This window comes from Manduca sexta, chromosome 23, assembly GCF_014839805.1.
Source record: "Manduca sexta isolate Smith_Timp_Sample1 chromosome 23, JHU_Msex_v1.0, whole genome shotgun sequence".
Lineage (NCBI taxonomy): Eukaryota > Metazoa > Arthropoda > Insecta > Lepidoptera > Sphingidae > Manduca > Manduca sexta.
In genome coordinates, this window is record NC_051137.1 from 8,841,180 (window position 1) to 8,865,632 (window position 24,453).

At 36.5% G+C, this 24,453-nt stretch overlaps 1 protein-coding gene across 1 annotated transcript; it reads left to right on the plus strand.

The window, feature by feature from the left end:
• The first annotated feature begins 1,596 nt into the window (after window positions 1-1,596).
• On the plus strand, window positions 1,597-24,229 carry LOC115446017 (sodium leak channel non-selective protein). The gene is made up of 35 exons (XM_037441963.1): window positions 1,597-2,101; window positions 2,174-2,359; window positions 3,109-3,332; window positions 3,552-3,680; window positions 4,430-4,575; window positions 4,659-4,767; window positions 5,113-5,312; window positions 5,615-5,775; window positions 5,931-6,098; window positions 6,481-6,672; window positions 7,152-7,289; window positions 7,737-7,943; window positions 8,195-8,448; window positions 8,750-8,872; window positions 8,947-9,135; window positions 9,316-9,495; window positions 9,616-9,736; window positions 9,849-9,980; window positions 10,341-10,508; window positions 10,756-10,823; window positions 10,927-11,067; window positions 11,329-11,449; window positions 12,135-12,268; window positions 12,485-12,650; window positions 13,161-13,355; window positions 13,635-13,852; window positions 14,054-14,277; window positions 14,696-14,832; window positions 15,177-15,313; window positions 15,891-16,050; window positions 20,598-20,702; window positions 20,786-20,849; window positions 21,561-21,657; window positions 21,843-21,919; window positions 22,227-24,229. The coding sequence occupies exons 1-35, from the start codon at window positions 2,000-2,002 to the stop codon at window positions 22,409-22,411; spliced, it is 5,358 nt and encodes a 1,785-aa protein (XP_037297860.1). The 5' UTR covers window positions 1,597-1,999; the 3' UTR covers window positions 22,412-24,229.
• Window positions 24,230-24,453: the final 224 nt, after the last annotated feature.

Below are 24,453 nucleotides of genomic sequence, written 5' to 3' on the forward strand. Positions count from 1 at the left end.
ACATGTTTCATTACTGCTCCGCTCCTATTGGTCATAGCGTGATGATATATAGCCTATAACACTCCAGGCACAAAGAGCTATCCAACACAAAGAGATTTTTTCAGTTCAAACCGGTAGTTCCTGAGATTAGCCATTACTGCTCCGCTCCTATTGGTCATAGCGTGATGATATATAGCTTATAGCGGTCCACAAATAAAGGGTTATCCAACACAAAACGAATTTTTCAGTTGAAACCGGTAGTTCTTGAGATTAGCCATTACTGCTCCGCTACTATTGGTCATAGCGTGATGATATATGACTTTGAGCACTCCACAAACAAAGGACTATTCAACCCAAAAAGATTTTTTCAGTTCGAATCGGTAGTTCCTGAGATTAGCCATTACTGCCCCGCTCCTATTGAATATAGCGTGATGATATATAGCCTATAGCACTCCACGAACAAAGGGCTATCCAACGCAAAAAGAATTTTTCAGTTTGGACCGGTAGTTCCTGAGATTAGCCATTACTGCCCCGCTCCTATTGGGTATAGCGTGATGATATATAGCCTATAGCACTCCACGAACAAAGGGCTATCAAACGCAAAAATAATTTTTCAGTTTGGACCGGTATTTCCTGAGATTAGCCATTACTGCTCCGCTCCTATTGGGTATAGCGTGATGATATATAGCCTATAGCACTCCACGAACAAAGGGCTATCCAACGCAAAAAGAATTTTTCGATTTGGACCGGTAGTTCCTGAGATTAGCCATTACTGTTCCGCTCCTATTGGGTATAGCGTGATGATATATAGCCTATAGCATTTCACGAACAAAGGGCTATCCAACGCAAAAAGAATTTTTCAGTTTGGACCGGTATTTCCTGAGATTAGCCATTACTGCTCCGCTCCTATTGGGTATAGCGTGATGATATATAGCCTATAGCACTCCACGAACAAAGGGCTATCTAACGCAAAAATATTTTTTCAGTTTGGACCGGTAGTTCCTGAGATTAGCGCGTTCAAACAAACAAACAAACAAACAAACTCTTCAGCTTTATATAATAGTATAGATTGCCAATATTTTTTTACTATGATATAGGAGGCAAACGAGCATACGATGCACCTGAAGATAAGTAATCACCGCCACCCATGAACATTTGTAATAGAAAGGGGCATAGAGGTGTGTTGTCGGCCTTTTAGGTGGGAATAAGCTTTGTTTACGGTTGACAGGTCGTATCTGCCCTTAAATGCTATAAAAAATAAATACTTTCATTCTTTTACATTGTGTTGATTATTGGGCTAACGTATATTAATTAGCTTTGCTATTGGGTGGAATATTCATAAAAATACTATTTCGAATTAATGTTGATTGGCGTCTAGTAGTAGAACATAGGTACCTAACTTGTAATACGTGTATCTAATACTGAAGTCGTAATATTAATTTTATATTGTAAATAGCTGTATTTATAATCTTTTTATGAAAATTATAATATTTTCTAAATTAAAATTCATATATAATAATCCGCTAGTTGCAACGTAGTATTGTCAGAATGGGACTACGACCGTTGGAATAGTGGTGCGCAGTAAAATTACCTCATGCCGCACTCGCACGAAGGAAGTCACGACACTATATTGCCAGTACGGAGCTATCCAGTGAGAAATAAAAAAAAATGCCAGAATGTCTCACTCGTACCGAGGCACCGTATTTCAAAGTGCGACCTAGTATCAAAACCTGTTGCATAAATACGTCCATTCCTACGCACTATCATGATCTGTCAGTTATCACTTGTCATACTGAAGCTGAACTTGAAGTGAAAATCAATACAAAGTGAATCAATATCAACCATTTAGAAATCTGATTCTTCGTCTCGTTTTAAAAAGAATGATAACTCATAAACACAAATACTACATTGAAAATCGTGGTAGCTTGCTTATATATATATAAGTACATAAGCAAATAAAGATCTTTCTTATTTATCAAGTAACAAATTTCCATCAAAAATTATTTTTAAAAGGATAAAAATGTTGGGGCGAAAACAAAGCTTGAAAGGCGAGCCTGTGCTCGCTGATTATGGCCCTGAAGAATCATTAAACGAAAGTGCCGATATAGAGTGGGTAAATAAGGTATGTCTTAATAAATTAAAATGTATTTTATTCTATTATGGAACCAAATAACATACTGCATTTTTCTTTCAGTTGTGGGTGAGAAGGATATTGAGATTATGTGCTCTGCTCAGCTTAATGTCAGTTTCTTTAAATACACCAAAATCATTTGAAAAATATCCTTATCTTCAAATTATAACATTTGTTGTGGATTGTTGTGTTACTTTATTATTTACAGCAGAAATGATAGCCAAAATGCACATAAGAGGAATTCTCAAGGTATATATTTAAACTTACATGTATTAAATTAGAAGTCAATATTTATGTCAAAACATTTTGCAGAATATTAATCTATTGTGCTAATCTCAAGAACTACTGGTTTAAATTGAAAAACATCTTTTAATGTTACCATATCATCAATGAAAATGTTGCAAAAACTGTGAATTTTTTTTTGAGGGCTTCCATTGCATGTACTACTTAAACCGTTAAGGTTCGCAACAATCATGTATGGCTAAATTGTTCTCCTTAAAAAGTTCTAAAAAATGTATATTATAAATCAAAGTCCCCAGCCGCATATTTCTGCCTGTCTGAATGGGATAAACTGAAAACCTATTCAACTTTTTGATGAAATTTTGTATGGAGATAGATTGTGGCTCAGGGAAGAATATAAGATTACTTTCTATCCTGTGAAAAAATATTACAGGATTTTTATTCTGCAAAACCCCTCCAAGCAGGCAAAGCCGCAAGCAAAAGCTAGTGTAACAAGCTACATATTTAAATTTTAATTAAGGGTTTTATTCTTGATTCCTTAACTTCACTTCTGAACCATTATTTTATTTCAAAATATAATATAGTTTATAGTAGACCCATATGCATGATTAAGATATAATAATTAATATTATAGTTTTCAAAAACATTATTGTAAGTTATTTTAAATCTTTTTGAATATAATATAATATTATATATATTTTATTGTCATTAATACCAGTGCTATAATATGAAAACATGTGCCATACAATATGTTGCAGGGGGATGTTGCTTATCTAAAGGACCATTGGTGCCAGTTTGATGCTTCAATGGTATTTTTTCTCTGGGTTTCTGTGTTACTGCAAATGTTTGAGTTAACAGGAATTGTGCCGCGATACAGTTATTTGAGCATATTAAGAGCACCAAGACCATTGATTATGATCAGATTTCTGAGAGTATTTCTGAAGTTTTCCATGCCAAAGTCCAGAATTAACCAAATTTTCAAGTAAGTAAATAACTTACATTTTTTATTTTAGTCTATAATCACAATGTTTTTTGCGTAATTTTTGCATATTTGTAAATTATTATATTGTGATTGGAAAATATAACTGCAAGGTTGATTTAAGAAACAACATCAGTTAAAGTTCTTCAAGTTTTGCAAAACATTGCAATTGTGCTAAAATCCTTAATGATCATATAAATTGTATTTTTTTTGTTCTTACAGGCGATCAAGTCAGCAGATATACAATGTGACTCTCTTTTTTCTCTTCTTCATGTCTTTGTATAGTTTGCTTGGTGTTCAATTTTTTGGTGAGCTTACACATCACTGTGTAAGGAACAATACAAGTCCAAAGTAAGTAAAATATAACATAATTTATGTAATGATGAACTTATTTACTAGTTAAAGTAAGAAATAGATTAACAGGAAAACTTGGAACTTCTGCAAGTAATTTTTACCATGTAAATAACAGTTAGCTGACTTCTGAAATTTTTAAGTTTACAAGACTTGTGACAAATTGCATCTGTATAGAATAAATATTAAAATATTGCTGTTAGTGTGTATGTATCTGGAAATTCTTGCCCAATATATTTGTCAGAGTAATTAAAATATTATAAAATAATATGCTGATTAATTAAAATGTATTGTTTACATGCAAAACCAGCTTTTAATTATTGTACTTTGTTTAACACTAAGTAGTAAAGTAAAGTATTATTTAACACTAATAAATGTCCATGACTACTAAAATTTTAGTTATTGTGAAAGTAGTTAAATTATTGATGTAGTTGTAGCTACAAAGGCGAAAATATTTTTAAATTTTTGTATTGATTATAACTTATTGAGCAATAGCTCAAATCTGAGGAAGGCTAAAACTATATTACACTAAGTCGTATTCCTAAAACACATTCACATAGGCCGATTCCAAAAAATACAACATAGCATACATTTTTATAATTACATTTTTTAATTTTCATAGCTCAAATCTGAGGAAGGCTGAAACTATATTAGACTAAGTCATATTCCTAAAACACATTCATACAGGTCGATTCCAAACATGTTGTATATAGCATACATATTTATGATTTAATTTTTTTAATTTTCAGTGACATAACCATAAACTCGCTAGCTATACCGGACACATTTTGCTCCCCTGATCCAGACTCTGGTTATCAATGTCCACCTGGGATGAAGTGTATGAAACTTAATTTATCAAAATATATTATGGGCTTTAATGGATTTGAGGAATTCAGTAAGATATATATTTATTTTATTATTGGTGGTTTCTACTTGAATTGCCTTTTTTTTATTGAAATGTATTTCTTTTATTTGCAGCAACAAGTTTATTTACGGTTTATCAAGCATCCTCTCAAGAAGGTTGGGTGTTCATTATGTATCGGGCTATAGATTCTTTACCAACCTGGAGATCTGCACTTTATTTCAGGTATCTTAAATTTAATTGTATAGTTATATCCATAACAGGGATCGCTCCAGCCGAACCTTCCCTCCCCGACGTATCTAATTAGATACGTTATACGAATATTATAGCATAACAAAAGCCAAAACAACAGTTTTTACATTTTTGTCTATCTGTGTGATTGTACACACTTTACACAAAAACTGCTGCATGGAATTTAATGCAGTTTTTATATAGAGAACTAAGCAACCCTTGTTATATGTGAAACATACAAGTACACTTATTGTATTACCTTCTTATATGAAAACTATTAAATCATTCACTTATAAAATAAAGCTTTAGGTAAAATTTTAATTTTTTGTTTTTTTGCAGTACAATGATATTTTTTCTGGCTTGGTTAGTAAAAAACGTATTTATAGCGGTTATAACGGAAACATTCAACGAGATAAGGGTACAGTTCCAACAGATGTGGGGCGTCAGGAATCCCATCACCAAAGGCAGCACCACACAGTTTTTCACCGGTGATGACAATGGCTGGAAGCTTGTTACAATCGATGAAAATAAACATTCAGGTAATGCAGTTTTATTATATGAACAGCACATTTTTATTGACACAATTAAAAATTTAAGGGATTTTTACTAAGTCTTCAACAATGACGAAATTTATTATTCCCTGTATTCAAGTTTTTCCTATAGCAGCTACATTCAAATCGACCGTCGAAATGGGATTTACCTGCAAACAACACTAAAATGCCCTTTAAATCAATTTATATTTCTTTTTAAATACAGAGATTACGTGTGTTCAAAACGTGTAAAACTAAATATAAATTTTATTATTCATAAGTAAGTACTGAAATATTCCCATCGGTTTCAGGGACCGCACCAGAAATACTGCATAAAATGTTACGATCAGCGTATTTTCGGCTCCTAGTAATGGGCGTGGTACTCGCAAATGGTGTAATCACATCTTCAATGCATTTTGAACACGATGGCAATCCGAGAGAATTTTTCTATCAAAAATATTACTATATTGAAGTAAATATATATTTTATTCTATTTATAATTCCTAACTTGCCTCCAATACCGCATATTGTGATGTATGTCATTCTCCCATGCGATTTTGATTTAGAAGTTTAGTAAAATTGCAGTTGAAACTGTCTTCCACTTATGAATCAATATTTATATTTCAGATTGCGTTCACAATTTTTTTGGACTTGGAAGCCTTAATGAAAATATGGTGTTTGGGTTTAAAGGGTTATTTCAAACATTCTGTGCACAAGTTTGAGTTACTCTTGGCTATTGGAACCACCATTCACATCATCCCACAACTCTACATGTCTGGATTTACATATTTTCAGGTATAAAATATGACTTGTTTTTAAAATGTTGACTATTTCTATAACACGGAAACATATCGTAGTTTTCTGATTTGGTGTTTTAAATTGATGTTCGTATATTTAAACCTAAAAAGGCTGTGTAATATATTTTGGTTACAATGAATAATGCATCGAAACTTGCAAATATTATAATGTATTGTGGATACACAAATTATAAAATTTCCGCCTTGAAATATATCTGCAGCTATATCATTAAAAAAAAAAAAACCAAGAAAGATCATTAGTATATACTCACATGTCACAAAGAAGGGTTTACCAATTATTTCTTGAATAAAGATACGGAAAGAAGCTTGTACTTAACAAGTATCAAAATAAATAAATAATTGTGCTTATTATTTCATAGGTTCTCAGAGTGGTGCGATTAATAAAGGCGTCACCTATACTAGAAGGATTCGTGTACAAAATTTTCGGTCCCGGAAAAAAGCTCGGTAGCCTCATAATATTCACCATGTGTTTGCTTATAATCAGCTCGTCAATATCTATGCAACTGTTTTGTTTTCTATGTGAATTCACCAAATTCGAGACTTTTGATGAGGTACTGTCATTTTGGCATTTTAATTCTTTGTTTTGAAATTCTTATATTAGGATTTTAAAATCACATTTTTAGTGGTATCACCCATTGCAAAGAAGGATATAAAACTAACTTAGATGATAGAAAATAAGATTTTTTTACTGCAGGCTTTCCTATGAAGCCTCCTTTCCTTTATTATGAAGGGGTGTGTAACAAGTGTGAGGGTTTATTTCTGTAAATACTGTTTTGAATTTAAAATTTGTTTCACTAATAGGAAGGTACCCTGTCCGTAAGTTTTAATCGTGATATGTTCTAACTCACAACATTTTAACGATATTAGCAAATATATTTTTATTGACTCGAGTTTTCTTGCTCTAATAAAGTCCTTATTGAACTGCAAATAATGACTTTCAAGGACCACTTTTATCTGTATACTTACACATAATCATTTTATCTGTGTACTTATACATAATCTTTATTTATAAATACTTCATATTTTACAGGCCTTTATGTCCATGTTCCAAATATTGACGCAAGAGGCTTGGGTCGAAGTGATGGACGAGACAATGGTTAGAACGAGTCAAACTCTGACACCACTTGTCGCAATATACTTTATATTGTATCACCTGTTTGTTACTTTGGTAAGATGATACTTATGATCTAAACTATAGCGTTTCAATTTGAATATCACAGTATAGTCGCTGCCAATCTTGACGCCGTGCACCGCACCAATATAAGTCAAAAGCGGTGTCGCTGTTGTTTTAAAAAAAATACAAAACAAATAAAGTTGTAACATACTGCGTAGGTACAAAGCTTCTGAAGTGACTAATATCAGGTTGGCTATATAAAATTAACTGGAGTAAATTAGATTTGAAAAAGGATGAACTTCCCTTTTTGTTAACTTTGTAACTTTGATTTTGTTAAAATAGCATATATTTTGGTAATGTACTATTCTTTCATGGTTTTTCATTAATATTTTCACGTATTCATTAAATATTTTAAAAGTAATTCTGTCAGTACCATTCCTAATTAATTATTTGTTTCCGAGAGTTTATAAACACACGTAATATTATGTGTCTCATTTGTAGATTGTATTATCGCTATTCGTGGCTGTTATTTTGGACAACCTTGAATTGGACGAAGATATAAAAAAATTGAAGCAGCTAAAATATAGACAGCAAAGTGCAGAAATTAAAGAAAGCTTGCCGTTTCGACTGAGAATTTTTGAAAAATTCCCAGACAGTCCCCAAATGACGAAGCTTCATAAAGTTCCGGGAGATTTCAACTTGCCAAAGGTCAGAACTAAATAGAAATATCATAAAAGTAAAGTTTCATTTTTACGTCAGATCCAAGGATATCAATATTTTTTAAATTAATTTCAGCTAAAGAATTTATTGAAAGATATTGCCGTTTAATTTATATTCTTAGTTAGTGCAAAAACACCTTCCGTTTTAATTTAACCCATGTAGGAATCCCAAAATATAATTTATTGTCAGATCAGAATAGTTGCCCTCGGCGTTAGAACAGTTCGGAGTGGTTTGTCCAGGTGCGCGAGTCGTTCATGCGGCAGTTCGTGTGCGAGGTGGAGGGCGAGGAGGAGGGCGCGGCGAGCGCGGCGGGCGCGGGCGCGGCGCGCGCGGCGCCGGGGGACGCGTCGCGCCGCGCGCTGCAGTACATCGGCATCGCCAAGATCGCCTTCCCCTACCGCAAGAGGTGCCTCGTCAAAACGCTCGTCGTCGCGCCGCCCTCGCAACGGCCCAGCGAGGCTCTCAGGCGACACGTCGTCAGTTCCATTATCGAGTATGTTTCTTCGCGCTGCTATTTTGTTTTACATAAAACTTATTTTATCTAAATGGAATAATTACCCAATTAATTTTCTTACCATATATATTTTCTGTGAACGTGAATTCGTAACCACTATATGTACAAGATATTTTATGTGCATCATTTCCTTTAATTATAATTATGTTGCTGTTGTTTTCAGGCTTATTCAAGTGGCGCTGTTATAATTTGTAAGGTTTATTTTTTTCTTTTATTTTTTTTTATTTATTATTTTCCTTTATAATTACATTTTATTATTATTTTAATACTTCTGTTTCAGAGATTCTAACAATCATCGGCCTCTATTAGGAGACTCTGCCATGTTGGCCACCGGAGGGAAATCAGGCCTTAAACCACAAGGAACCATTTCAAGTGCAAAACAACTACGAGTCGATCAAAAAAAGTACTGCATTTAAGTACTATTTTCTATAACTGATTAAAAATACTTTCCTCAGATTAATAATGAGTTGTTTAAAGGTTTGGTTCGCGATCCATAAGGCGTTCGGTTCGCAGCGGCTCTATAAAACTGAAGCAAACGTACGAGCATTTGTTGGAAAACGGCGACATCGGCGCGGCGTCGCGCGTCGTGCCGTCGTCCCGCGCGCGCCCGCCCTACCTCGACATCCGCCTGCTGCAGGCCAAGCGGCAGCAGGCCGAGATGCGCAGGTACAGTACACACCGCTTGTACTTTTATATTCGTATATACAGGAATCGGGAAATAAATTTTACACGTTCTCTACATAAAAATAAAGAATATTCCTTTAGCAATAGTATCTTCTATCGAATAATAATTAATATACTTTTATAATTTCACAAAGGAATGTGTAATTATAAATTTACTTTAAGAAATCAACGCGAAGAGGACCTAAGAGAGAATCATCCGTTGTTCGATACACCTCTCCTCATAGTGCCGAGAGAATCTCGCTTCAGGAAAATATGTCGCGCGATAGTAGACGCACGATACGACGCGAGGCTACGCGACCCTATTACCGGCAACGAGAGAAAAGTCCATTACAAGAGCTTTCAGTGAGTAATGTGCTCCAAATGTTTTTATTTTACATTAGATAACTAATTTTCAAGTAATTTTGAAAATCACATTTGTTATCATTAGTTATTCAGAAGGTCTCATGGCTTGTTTTATTTTAGCAATTTCCTTGGCCTGGTAACGTACATGGATTGGGTTATGATCATGGTGACCACGATGTCTTGTTTGTCGATGATGTTTGAAACACCTACTTACAGAGTTATGGAAAACTTTGTGCTTCAGGCAAGTAACTGTTGTCTTCAAAATGAATTTATAATTTTTTCACACTGAATATTTTATTTGCTGTATACGTAATTTCTCTAGGTATTAAATTTTTTATTTCTTCTAATTTCAGATAGCCGAATATGGATTTGTGATATTTATGAGCCTTGAGTTAGCTTTAAAAATATTGGCTGATGGGCTTTTCTTCACACCGAAAGCCTACTTGAAAGACGCTGCAGCAGTATTGGACGTGTTCATTTATATTGTATGTACGAGTATATGTATATTGATTCTATTAGATTCTTAAATGAAAGTTGTATAAATAATCGTTTTACAACTAGACATTTAATTGTACCTTTTTCTGGTATAATATTTTATAACACTGTTACGCTTGTCAAGCAATAAAATTAGGTAGATATTTTTTAACAATACTGGCAAATGCATAAACTCAATGACCGACTATCCCAGAGGCCGTATAGGTTGGGCTTAGGATGGCTTGACACTTATGGGAAACACAAGCTGTCAAATGTGTGGATCGTATAATGATAATGAACCCGAGCTGTCGTAGCGCGGCATTGGTAGATCATTAGGGGCGCAGGAGTGGTTGATCGGGCGCGCCGTGCAGGTGTCGCTGACGTTCCTGTGCTGGATGCCGGTGGCGGTGGCGCCGGGCGGCGCGGCGCAGATGCTGATGATCCTGCGCTGCGTGCGGCCGCTGCGCATCTTCACGCTCGTGCCGCACATGCGCAAGGTCGTCTACGAGCTCTGCCGCGGGTTCATGGAGATACTGCTGGTGAACGAACATTCTTTTCTTTTATTACATACCGGTTACAATAATCTGATATCATTATTTACATAGAATTTGTGTAAATGTAGATAAGCTGTATTTTTCGAAATATTTTGTTTTTGATCAAAACATGAACGGCAAACTCAACCGCGCTGGCTCATTGATTAAATAAGCTATAGTCTACAATGTAGCTTTGACTGAACCAAAATTATAATATGCGCAAATTATAATCTAATGTTTTTTGTACCGCTAGGTATCGACGTTACTGATTCTACTAATGTTCGTATTTGCAAGTTACGGCGTTCAATTATATGGAGGAAGGTAATTGATTTTTTTGGTTTTAATACCAAATATATAAAAAATAATTATATATTTTCTAAATTTATCCATCGAACTGTCGTTATAATTGCTATGTTTTTGTTAGATTGGCACGGTGCAACGATCCAACGATAACACGCCGCGAGGACTGCGTGGGAGTGTTTATGAGACGAGTGTTTGTAACCAAGATGAAGATCAGGCCCGGCCCCAACGAAACCTTTCCTTCCATGCTAGTGCCCAGAGTGTGGTGAGTGATTTTCAAATGTAACACATTATCTTTTTAATATCCAACTAAACTTACTGGTAAGCTTCTGTTTAGGTACAAATATTGTTGCAATTTTTTTTTATATATTCCATTTCGTATTTTTTTTTATATGAATTGTTATTGATTTGCGTAACTAAAAATGGTGACGATCTTATCAAATAAATAAAATTATTAACATAACCTACACATAACCATTTAAATCAAATTTCAATAAACTTGCTTCATTCCGCCGTTTTATTTCAGGGCCAATCCAAAGCGGTTCAATTTCGACAACATCGGCGATGCTCTGCTAACGTTATTCGAAGTGCTATCGTTCAAGGGTTGGCTGGACGTGCGTGATGTGTTGATTAAAGCTCTGGGCCCGGTGAGTACCAACATATAGCAAATATTTTTTAATACAATTAGGTGATAGGTCTGTTATGCCAAGTATAGACGATGCGAACGCGAACGTGTGTGTGTGTGTGAACATTTTTTTTTACCGTGGCTCGTCAGTGGCTAAAACTGCACCTGTTGTTAAGCGAAGTGTAGCACATAGAAAATGCCAACCGGCAAAATATACAAGCATCCGCGGACGGTCAGCAGACATGCCGACCTACATAAATGAAAATTAAAATTCATTGGAAGCGAGCAAGCATGTGGTCCTGATCGCCAGAAATTGGCTCGCCCATATTGTTTCGCTTCGTTTTATATGTTCTCCAATTTCTGCTACTGTTCGGTTTATAAGTACTGCAGTTCCTTGCTTTATACAAGGCTGGTAAGATTCCCGCATCTTATGCGTTAGATTTTACAGTGACGACCGCGATGAATTGTATATCGAAGTATTGGTAGTTGCTAATATATTTTTTCTACTACTCCCTATTTTTATTTTGTATGTATAAGTAGTCGGGGTCCTTAACATTAGACGAGCGGTTATCTCATCTCGCCATACTAGTTGTAACAAATATATTAAGCGTACGAGTATATGATCTTATTGCGATTCGTTTTAAATGTGAAGAAATGAACGTCAGCAAAAACAACTTAGTAATATTGTATACAATAATTTGTTGCAGGTACATGCTATATACATACACGTCTACATATTCCTGGGATGTATGATTGGCCTAACACTATTTGTTGGTGTGGTTATCGCTAATTACTCTGAGAACAAAGGCACTGCACTCTTGACCGTTGATCAGCGCAGATGGTAATGTCAGACACCTCTATTAAGTTTTTTTTTTTCAGATAATGTATTATGTAATTAAATTATTTAAGCGGAATGTCGACCATCGCGGGTCCTCTTTCCCTGTATTTCCATAGATAGTATTTTCTTGTACCTCCATAACCATAACTTAAAAAATAAACATTACACAATATTAAAAAATAAAATAAGTGCATTACGATGTTGTTTAAATTTTTTTAGGTGCGATTTAAAGAAAAGACTAAAAATCGCACAGCCTCTTCACCTGCCTCCCAGGCCGAACAAAAGGAAAGTCCGTGCCTTCGCTTACGATGTCACGCAGAACTTGAGCTTCAAGAGAGTCATCGCCATTGTGGTGCTCATCAACAGCGCCTTATTAGCAGTCACAGTAAGTACCCGACAAATATTATACACACTGGACCATTACATGGTAACTACTCTTTGTAATTGTTGTTTTGTCAGAATTTAAGTAGTGGATTTTGTGATATAACTGTGTTCTGTTATAATTTTGAACATTAGTATCCATACTGCTTTCCGTCATATTCTTATTAGTTATTATAGTGGCAGCCCACATAGCTGCGGAATCAAAGTCATACATTGAAATACCCAGCTTGGCAATCTTTTTAGTTTTTCTACAACTACTTTGTCGGGATTTTACTTTTCAAACAGAATTGATGTCATTGGCATTGGCAGGAAAGTCAGTCTTGCACAGGTCAGTCTTAAAAAAATTAGTGTCAGTTCCAAATAACAGTTTTTTTCTGCAACATGCTCTAATAAAGTATGTTACGTGATCACAAATTCAAGACCTATAAGGATATATTATATTGAAAAAGAAACAAAAGCCACAGTGTCACAATAAAGTGGCACCACCCTTGCATACGTAATGCGTTTGTGTTAGTGGTCGCGGTACTCGCCGTACACGGAGCAGCTGGCGCTGACGTCGGCGCTGCTGACGCTGGTGTTCGTGGTGGAGGTGCTGCTGAAGACCATCGCGTTCACGCCGCGCGGCTACTGGCAGAGCCGCCGCAACCGGTACGACCTGCTCGTCACCGTCGCCGGCTGCATATGGATATTCATGCATTTCACACTCAAGGTGACTTCTATATGCTCACATATCGAATGACGTATTAGTGACCTTACTTACTTAGTATTTTTTGTGATATTTACTATTCTAAAAACTTTTTCTTTTATTAGTTTAAACATGATACTAGATCTTATAATTTCAGCTCAGACGTACACCTGCTGGATCTAAAAACCTTTCGGCGGAACAACACCTTTTATAATGCTTAAAACCGCCCGTGAATTACATACAAAATATTATAATATCAGATACCTTCCCACCAATAGTAGCCATGTATTATATTAATTTCAGAATGACCTTTCATACTTCGTCGGCTTTATGGTGGTGATACTTCGTTTCTTCACGATAACTGGTAAACACACGACGCTCAAAATGCTGATGCTCACTGTAGGCGTGAGCGTGTGCAAAAGCTTCTTCATCATATTCGGAATGTTCCTGCTGGTATTCTTCTACGCGCTGGCCGGCACCATCGTGTTCGGGAACGTCAAGTACGGAGAGGGTATCGGCAGGTAAGATGTTCGTCGAAAATTAACTAGTCCGTCATTTAATTCTCGATCAATTCAAATTTATAGTAATACCTCCACACATACATAGTTTTTTTTTCACATCTACGGAACCTTCCAAATCTTAAATACAATGTCATACTACTCCATTTATAATAAGAAGAAAAGTTTTGAGTCAACTTGTTAATATAATGGTTGTTGACACAGACGTGCGAACTTCAACTCGCCGATACACAGCGTGGCGATGTTGTTCCGCATCGTGACGGGCGAGGACTGGAACAAAATCATGCACGACTGCATGGTGGCGCCGCCGTACTGCACGCCCGCCGCCAACTACTGGGAGACCGACTGCGGCAACTTCACCGCCTCGCTCGCTTACTTCTGCACATTCTACGTCATAATCACCTACATAGTGTTGAACTTGCTCGTGGGTCAGTAGTCAGTAAACACTTCCTAATAATGTAGTAGCTGGGCGATTGACCTCAGGTGACGTTCCAAACAGTTGTATAGTGCGCTGGCTTATAAGGGCATGTGACGAGGTCGCGCGCTACTGTGCGACTCTGCTCGCATTGCCCCTCGGAGCCGCACACTAGGCTCAGGCGCATACGCAACAGGCATCGCAGGGCTGGTACTAGCACTGTCATATGTTTATAACCACCAATTATTTTTAATAAGTATACTTATTTTGCATACCGTTATCTGAGGAAGTTTTGACGGTCCCGTAAATTACTGTACTTCGCCATAATACCGCTGTAGTCTCGTTTTATATCTAAAGGTCTCGAACGTGAACCACCCATCTTTTGCACAAAAGCGGACCGTCACAGTTCATTAGCCGATGTTTGATTACAGCTATCATAATGGAAAACTTTTCACTGTTCTACTCGAACGAAGAAGACGCTCTACTCTCGTACGCGGATATAAGAAACTTCCAGAATACCTGGAATATTGTTGACGTACATCAAAAAGGCGTCATCCCTGTCAGAAAGGTGAATGCATAGTATATTCAGTAACATTATGCGTAGTGCAAAAACAAATTCTCATAGCTTTTCTTGTAACATCCTTTTGCATTTTTTTAAATCCAAAATCAACGGAACGGAGCCAATGCGAATAAGTATGGTGTGATTGTAGCGAACAAACATTATTCTAATTGGTTATTTTCGCTATCAATCCAATGATATTGATCAAGGCTGTTTACTAATTTCGGCCGCAAATCGTAATTAGTTACAAATAGTTATTACAAAATGATACCTATATAACAAAACTATTATATATACGTAAATGTGCAAAAAGATTTAAAATAATCAAACATTAACCCATAAATAACTTGCAGGTGAAGTTCATTCTGCGGTTGTTGAAAGGTCGGCTGGAGTGTGACACGCACAAGGAAAGACTTTTGTTTAAATACATGTGCTACGAGTTGGAGCGGCTTCATAACGGTGAAGATGTTACCTTCCATGACGTCATCAAGTAAGTTTTGCTTTTATAAATTTGTCTCAAGAATATGGCTGCCATCACCTAAATTGCCGACGCCGGATAACACGGCAAAAATCCCGGTCATTTGGGCGAAATATGGGTTTTTCCCCGGATACAAAATAGTTTTTGCAATAAAAATAAAAATATCGTTATAATGTTTTAATTTTATTCATTTTTACATGCCGGTTATTATAAATGAATTTTTAACTAAGATTTATTTCAATTTATCACTTATCTATAAAAAAAAATGGATTTCCTCTGACAAAAGTCGATTACACGGGTTACACCCGGACACTTTTTAAAAACCCTGCCGGACGGCGCCCGGACGTCCTTCAATCTGAGACAAATCCGGGGAATTCAGGACGGATGGCAGGCCTACTCAGGAAAGACTTATATCTTCGCCTGCGTTAGATTGACTTATTGAAAAATTTCTTAGTTCTTTGAAAGTCATATTTTGGCCAAAGTGTTTTTTATACACATTACTACATTATTACCATTTGTTTCTATTTTTACTCGACATAAAATAAACTAACTAATTGCAATGTCTTTGGTAACACTTTATCTGTTACAGCATGCTATCTTACCGGACTGTGGATATTCGAAAGTCATTACAAATGGAAGAGCTCCTGGCGAGGGAAGAGTTTGAATTCTTGATTGAAGAAGAGGTCGCTAAACAAACAATACGCACGTGGCTCGAAGGCTGTCTCAAAAAAATACGGGCTAGCAGTAGCGTAAGTTCGGTTTTCATTATATCCACATTTCGCTAAACGATAATCTATATACTATTATATAAAGCTGAAGAGTTTGTTTGTTTGTTTGTTTGAACGCGCTAATCTCAGGAACTACCAGTCCAAATTGAAAAATCCTTTTTGCGTTGGATAGCCCTTTGTTCGTGGAGTGCTATAGGCTATATATCATCACGCTATACCCAATAGGAGCGGAGCAGTAATGGCTAATCTCAGGAACTACCGGTCCAAACTGAAAAATTCTTTTTGCGTTGGATAGCCCTTTGTTCGTGGAGTGCTATAGGCTACATATCATCACGCTATACCCAATAGGAGCGGAGCAGCAATGGCTAATCTCAGGAACTACCGGTCCAAACTGAAAAATTCTTTTTGCGTTGGATAGCCCTTTGTTCGTGGAGTGCTATAGGCTACATATCATCACGCTATACCCAATAGGAGCGGAGCAGCAATGGCTAATCTCAGGAACTCCCGGTCTAAACTGAAATTTTTTTTTTGCATTGGATAGCCCTTTGTTCGTGGAGTGCTATAGGCTATATATCATCACGCTATGACCAATAGGAGCGGAACAGTAATGACTAATCTCAGGAACTACCGGTTCGAACTGAAAAATTATTTTTGTGTTGGATAGCTCTTTATTCGTGTAGTGCTATAGGCTATATATCATCACGCTATGACCAATAGGAGCGGAGCAGTAATGGCTAATCTCAGGAACTATCAGATCGAACTGAAAAAAGTATTTTTGTGTTGGATAGCACTTTGTTAATGGAGTGCTATAGGCTATATATCATCACGCTATGACTAATAGGAGCGGAGCAGTAATGGCTAATCTCAGGAACTACCGTGTTTGAACTGAAAAAATCTTTTTGTATTGGATAGCCCTTTGTTCCTGGAGTGCTATAGGCTATACAGGGTCATTTCGACATTGCGTTACTAAATGAAACCACAGGTTCGTGGTGACCTCTGCTAACACCGTGCAAAAGATTATTCATAAGTAACGAATATTTACGTCAATAATCCCGATTTTAGATTTATGGTTTTTTGATCACGCTGTGTCTTAGCGCGCTTAACTGAAGTGAATGAACTACGTCACAGCTGATGATATTATTACCGAACCTATAGGGTTCAGAAGGTCAGCTCACAAATGAACTCCCAATACGTTCACTGACTTGGTTGCAGCAGTTCATTGAGTCAATAATTAATTACTACAAAAAATATTTCGTCAATTATAAACGTTATTTTCGTTAATAAAATAGTTTTCTTACCTTTTGGTAAGAAAACTATTTAACTTTTTTAAGTTACCTACATAATTACTAAAGTTACAAGATTTAAATCTATTGGTATCGTATTTTTTCTAGATTCTACATGATATTCCGACATTTATTTTAATTCCAACATTAATATTTCGGTTTGTCATAATATCTAAAAGAAGACTACGTAGACATTACCGAACGTCATATTATGCTTTCTGTACCATTTCTTTGCTAGATAGGTACACTATGGCAATGCGTCCGAGTCTTTGACCGAGTCCGAAGAGCGCGCGATTATTCAATACAATAGTCGTACTCTTTCTCGCCTAAACTCGCAGTGTTGTCAGTATAAACTTTTTACCAAAAGCTTGCTAAAACGACACAGTATTTCAAAAATCTGATATTAGATTTTTTTATTACATGATGTTCTAACAGATTTAACACACAATTGTATTACAAAATAAAATAAGTAATGATTTATGATGAAATGATTAATGAAAAGTCTACCTAATTAAAATAATACACAGCAATATTTTAGTATTTTTGAAACATTATTTTAAGTAATAAAGTATAATAGAGATTTTGGATTCAGTCATTCATTTTCAATAGGCATACAGAGTATAAAATAAACAAGATATTGCACAATAAGGTAATAAAAAAAAGTTTGGTAACACTGCGAGGGCACGTGTTAGTTGTAAAACTCTGGCTCGTCAAATATCGTGTACCTCCAGACTAGTGTTGCCAGGGTCAATTTGTTTAAAATCAAGAAGGTAAAAAAAATCGAAATTTAGTGATATGGATCGGGACATAAAAAAGCAAGTATTTTTTTAAAATTTAAGTTTTGTGTATTTCGTTTTACAAAAAATATCACTGCAAGTCATGCTAAAGTTGCGTTTTAATTTGGATTGCTGTTTTAACATCAAAGCACAGATCGCCGGGTAGTCGCATCTCTAAGCAAGAGAATAAAACAAAACTGTACGTTCAGCGCTAGTGAGATGATACGTGCTATTTTGATTGCATTGTCGCACTCAACACAATGATGAATGCGTAGTGAATTACTTCATAATACTTAATGGTTTTAATAATTTTATTGGTGCAAAACGGGTCACGTCCCCAGAACTCTGAAAATCGGGACGTCCCGCGCAAATCGGGACATCAGGCAACACTACTCCAGACCCTTGCCGCTAGTTTGTGGAATTCGCTAAACTCGTGTGTCGCGTGTTGGTCGGTCAGGCACAAAGAAATTTAAAGTGGTCCCCTAAACGCGACCTTAAAACGTATAAAATAGAGTCTATTTTTAGAAATATTTTTTGTCATTTTGAATATTTTACGATCGCGAATTTGCATCGTTGACGCGTACGCGAAACTGAACTAATCACAATCTATTGATTATGTTTCTATCGGAGGCTGTCATTACGATTTTAATGTGGATTTATGAATTTGCGATAGGTACTGAATGGAAAAATCCAATATCATTTTGTCCGACCCGGGATTCGATCCCGTGACCTTAGCAAAGCATCCGTACAACAACTGCGGCACCGAGGCAGTTACAAATTAACTGTATTAAAAATACTTTGAAGTATGAAACAACTTTTAAAGGAACAAGCAATCTACAAATCTTCATTAGGTATTGGTAAACGCATTTACTGTTTTGAAAACATGTTAAGATACCTATTGGGAAGCCGCGCCGCGCCGCGCCGTGACGCATCCCGTCGCTCCACATTTTTACCTCAAACTATCACATTACCTAATTATTATCAAGATTGTAACTTCGTTATTAATTGTTCGTGTGAATTGCCAGACTTGCAGAATGATATTTTATTGTTATGAGTGTTATAAATCTAACCGTTAAACGTATTTATTATACCTACTTATCTACTAAAATGGATGAACTACCGACATTAGAATGTGTGTGTTTTGATTTAAAAGATTGAAACCACTTTAAAATTACAATAATCATGTGTTATGTGTACCTAACTTATGCAGTTGTGGTTTTTTGATTAGTGTCGTTTGCTTATGATGATAGTTTGAGCATAGAAAATATTGTTCTAATGAAATGTGATGATTAGTGCGTGATGTTTATGTTGGCGTTGGATGTCGACCTGCAAGGTGGACAGACGACTTGTTAACGTCGCGGGAACACATTGGATGCAGGCAGCTTTCGACAGGTCCGTCTGGAAATCTTTAGGGGAGGCCTATGTTCAACACTGGACTTTATGTGGCTGATGATGATAATGATGTTTAGGTATGTGTCTTTTGTAACGTCGGCGTAGCGTCGTCGCTGCTGGTTTAATTGTTGATTGAGTGATGTGGCACGACACAAAACCCTAGGTAGTTAAAGCGCCGACATCAGCTGTTCGGTTGCGGCGCGGCGCGCGCGGTGCGACGAACTACCCTTGCGCTCGAGTGTGCATCACTTGTTCGTGTGCGTGAGCATAATATTATCAATGACTGTATGCGATGTTGCCGCTCCGACGAATTCTAGTATAGTAGTAGTGGCAAAAGGGTGTGTAAAAATAAAATGACTATTTGAATATTTATTTTGTTTGAAAATTTTACTTTTTTGTTTTTGACCTTAGGTTAGAGTAACTTATAGTAAACTGCTTCTTTCAAGATGACTTTCTCGCAGTTAAATTTAAGTCTAGGGTTACAAAATGACCCTGTATATCATCACGCTATGACCAATCGGAGCGGAGCAGTAATGAAACATGTTGCAAAAACGGGGAAAAATTATTAGTTTTGAGAGCTTCCGTTGCGTGCGCTGCGTAAACGGTTAAAGTTATGCAACAATGATGTATGAAAGGATTATTCCTCTTAAAAAGTTCTAAAAATATATTATAAAACAAAGTCCCCCGCTGCATCTGTCTGCCTGAACGTGTTAAACTCAAAAACTACCCAACGTATTAAGATGAAATTTGGTATGGAGACAGTTTGAGACCCTGGGAAGAACATAGGCTCCCGGGAAACTACTACTTCTATAATGGAAAACTTTAGCCTGAAAAACTTTATAAGGCGGGCGGAGCCGCGGGCAAAAGCTAGTCTAACTATAAATTAGTTTAAGGATAACTGTATATCTGCCTTAATATCGAACTAATTATAATTACATGTGGTTGTGTTCAGTAATCAACATTTTACCGATTTAGACTAAGTTTTTAATATCATTTAGATTCTTTATATGTACACAAGTTTATAAGAGACTGAGATATCAAACTGAAATATCCATTCTCAATCTATTCTGATTGCAGCGTGAATCTACCACGTCGTAATAAAAAAAAATCTTTTCAGAAACAACAAACAAGCTTGATCGCTGGCTTGAGAAAAACGAATGAACAAGCCGTTGATCTCACCAATGAAAAGCTGGATAAAGAGAAATTGGAAACTGAAGCGCAGGTAATTGAAATATGTATTACTGCTCCAATGCAGCATACTGAATATTCAATCGTCAATAAAATACGGTAACGTTATTTTCACAGCAGGTTGTAGCCAATGCGGGGCGGACGGAAATCACAGAATCTACATCACAACCAGTCATGTCCAGTGAGTAACGCATACTGTAGATGATGTTCGAGATCGGTTCAATGAAATGGCAACTTAGCGGGTGAAAATGATTTTAGGAAAACACAAATTATATAAATCAAGGGATTAGCAATGACAAAGCGCAACTGTCGCGGCAGCTGCCACAACGTCCCGGGCACGCGCCGCGCCGCACGCTCCGCACGCGTTACAAACATCGTGCGGTCGAAATGGCCGTTCGCCTACACAGTCTATCTATATCTATACTTCTACACTATTATATAAACCTAAAGTTGTTTGTTTGAATGCGCTAATTTCAAGAACTCAAGGCTCTAATTGAAAAAATCTAGTGTTGTATAGCCCATTTATCGAGGAGGGTTATACTATATCATCACGCTATGAACAATGGGAGCAGAGCAGTAATGTATAATGTTGCGAAAACAGGGAAAAATTTATTACTTTTGAGAACTTCCGTTGCGTGCGCTGCGTTAACTTTTAAAATTACGCAACAAACATGTACCACCGAATTGTTCCTCTTATCAAAAATTAAATGACCTTTCCTAGTAACACCTAGTAAAATGTAATCAAATTCGCGTCTTTGTCTCATTTTTATTTACCTAAGATTAAACATTTTGTAGTTAATGTAGATTGATCACTTCTGTGGATTCAATTAAAATTTTATGGTATATAACATTATTTCGTTATTGCTAATTTAAATTAATGTTACTATTATAGATATCACAACTTCTTCATTTGATTCACAAACATCGAAACGGGCATCTGCAAAGGCGCAATTTAAAAGGTCTGGCTTGCCATCTACCAGCGTACCTAGGTAAATATAAATTATGGATATAAAAATGATAAGTTATATCAATTAAATTACTAACTTTTTATAGAAATATTATACTCTAAGAATAATATTTAGAAATTTGATGAATTACAATTGTTATTGCTTCATTGACAAATTTAAGTTCATTACGTTTTTTAATTAATATAATAATCTTTTTGTTTTAATAGGCCTGACAGCCCAGTGAAGAAATATTTGCAACCTACACTGAGCGATCCACATCCGGCACTCAATAAGAAACCAACGCGTAAGGCTATTAATCCATTCTTACATAATATATTTACTTAATATTACTGCATACATCTTTTCGTAATTTTTTGTATTTTGAGGCTGGATATTTTAAAAAACAGTATAAAATATATATGTGGGACGCTATGCCATTCGTATGATTGTTGCAATGGACCTGTATTCGGTCGTGGTCGTACTTGAATAGAATGCGGACGAAAATTAGTTTCCATGGTATCGTCTGTTTTTTGTGTACAAATAAGTCATGTGGTCATTACATATTTATAGTAATTGTTTTTATGACACTATAAATTGTTGTTGCACATTAGCGACGCAGCACCGCAACAGCCGCGGCAACGTGCACGCGGGTGCGGGCGGGGCGGGCGCGGGTCTCGGCGCGGGCGGGGGCGGGGCGTGCGAGCAGCCCGCGCTGCAGGAGGTGCGCGCGTGGTGGGGCGCGCAGCTGGCCGGCGCGGCGCATGCGCACACGCGCGCCGCTATACATGCTGATTGAACACTTATTTATATTACGGCTAGTATTATTTTGTTCTCTTTGTGATTGATAGTTGACTTTTTTACTTGCAGCACGGCTTGCGTGAAAGTCTTCCCGGAATAAAATTCCTTCGGTAACATATAACCGTCATAAAAAGTCATAACCGATGTGTTATTCCAGGATATTAGATATTATATATCTGTGTTCCAAATTTTATTCAAATTCATAGTAATATCAAAATATTATTTGATTAAGTTGCGTATTTCATGTTATCAATATGTGACCTGCTAGTTGTATATTTACAATCAATTTATTTATTTTAATTTTATAAGTTATATAAAAAATATTAAAAAACTGCCATATGCGCAAAGGCATCGACCATACAGCCTTAAAGATAATTGAGATTGTCTCTTATATGTCTGTAATATTAATATTAGTAGGCTCGCTTCTATTACATCACGGAACGGATAGACTCGACGAAATATGGATATATTATATACACCTTTGCCCACCAATTCGGGTATAAATGCGTGAGATAATATTACTTCGTTTCTAAAGTTTGTAAAACTTAGGATGAGCCCTGTGATAGCTGTGAAAGTAACGTGTCTGAAGCTTGGAGCAAATTAAAAATTAATGCTTAATTTCGATTATTGACAATCTCTATCGATTAAACTCGTATTTCAGTTAATAATGAACAGTGCCTTCCCAAAAATATTTCAATGAATTTTACAAATAGTAATAATATGTTGTATATTTTTGTTCATTAAAAGACTGTACACATACATTTTTAATTTAAAATAACTTTTTATTCGATTTGTTTGCCAAATCGATAACTTATAAACGGTGGTAAGGAACGTTACTAGTAGGGGTCGCAATACCGGACCATTTTTCAAAACCGGTATTTTCGGTATTGACCTAAATTAAATTCCGGCATTCCGGCATTCCGGTATTTTCGGTATTTGAAGAAATATAAGAAAAATAGGAAATATACATTTAAGTTGGTAATTAAATGTCAAATTTTAATGACAGCTTAGTGGTTAGTTAAAGGCTGAATGAAAAGAGATTATTTTCGTAAGCCAACGTTCATGCCGTTCTGATTTCTGAGAGCTGGCTCAAACCTCACCTTCCTTATACCCTTTACACCTTCCCTGGTTTCATTTTGATTAGAAATGATCGAGTTGACATGAGAGGCGGAGTTGCTATATATTTATGTAGCGACCTGAAATATAAAACTGTAATATCTTCCTTTGCTTCTTATTCTACTTATGCGAAATTTCTGCTTCTTGAGGTTTGGGTAAAGAGAGTGAAAACCTTACTAGGTGTAATTTACTGTCCCTCATCTCTTGATTACTTCTCCAGTCTGGAAACAGTGGAATTCTGAATAAGCTCATCACATCATCATGGGTGATTTAAATACTGATCTCCTTGCCAGCCACTCTTCCCGATCGCGTAAACTCCTCACTATCCTTGACTCTGCTAAACAGCATGTCCTACCACTGTAAGCCACCCACCATGAAATGGATGGTCTCGACACTTGGCTTGACATTATCCTCACCTCTGCTCTTTCCTCTGTTTTCTCCCACGGTCAATTTCCCGCTCCTGGCTTCCCTCACCATGATCTCATCTACATGTCTTACGCCCTTAAACCTCCCAAGTTCCCCTCGAAGATATTGCACTTGCGTAGTTTTGGTCGCATCGATGCGGATAAGCTGAAAGGAGACGCTGCTAACTTTAACTGGGATCACCTATTGGCAGCCACCTCTGTTGATAAAGTCGCAATTTTTAACCGCGTTGTCTGTTAACTCTTTGATACCCATGCCCCTTTAAAGAAAATTAAATTAAAACGATCTCCTGCACCATGGATTACATATGGGGTTAGGATGGCGATGAGATCGGGCTTTTCGCCAGTACAGAAGGGATCGTTCGGAGGAGAACTGGTGCCTTTTTAAGGCTGCAAGGAATCGGTGTAACCAGATGGTTCGTAATGCTAAACGCCGACACATTCTCAGTATTATTTCTTCTTCCTCGCCAGCCAGTATCTGGAGATTCCTCGGAACTCTGGG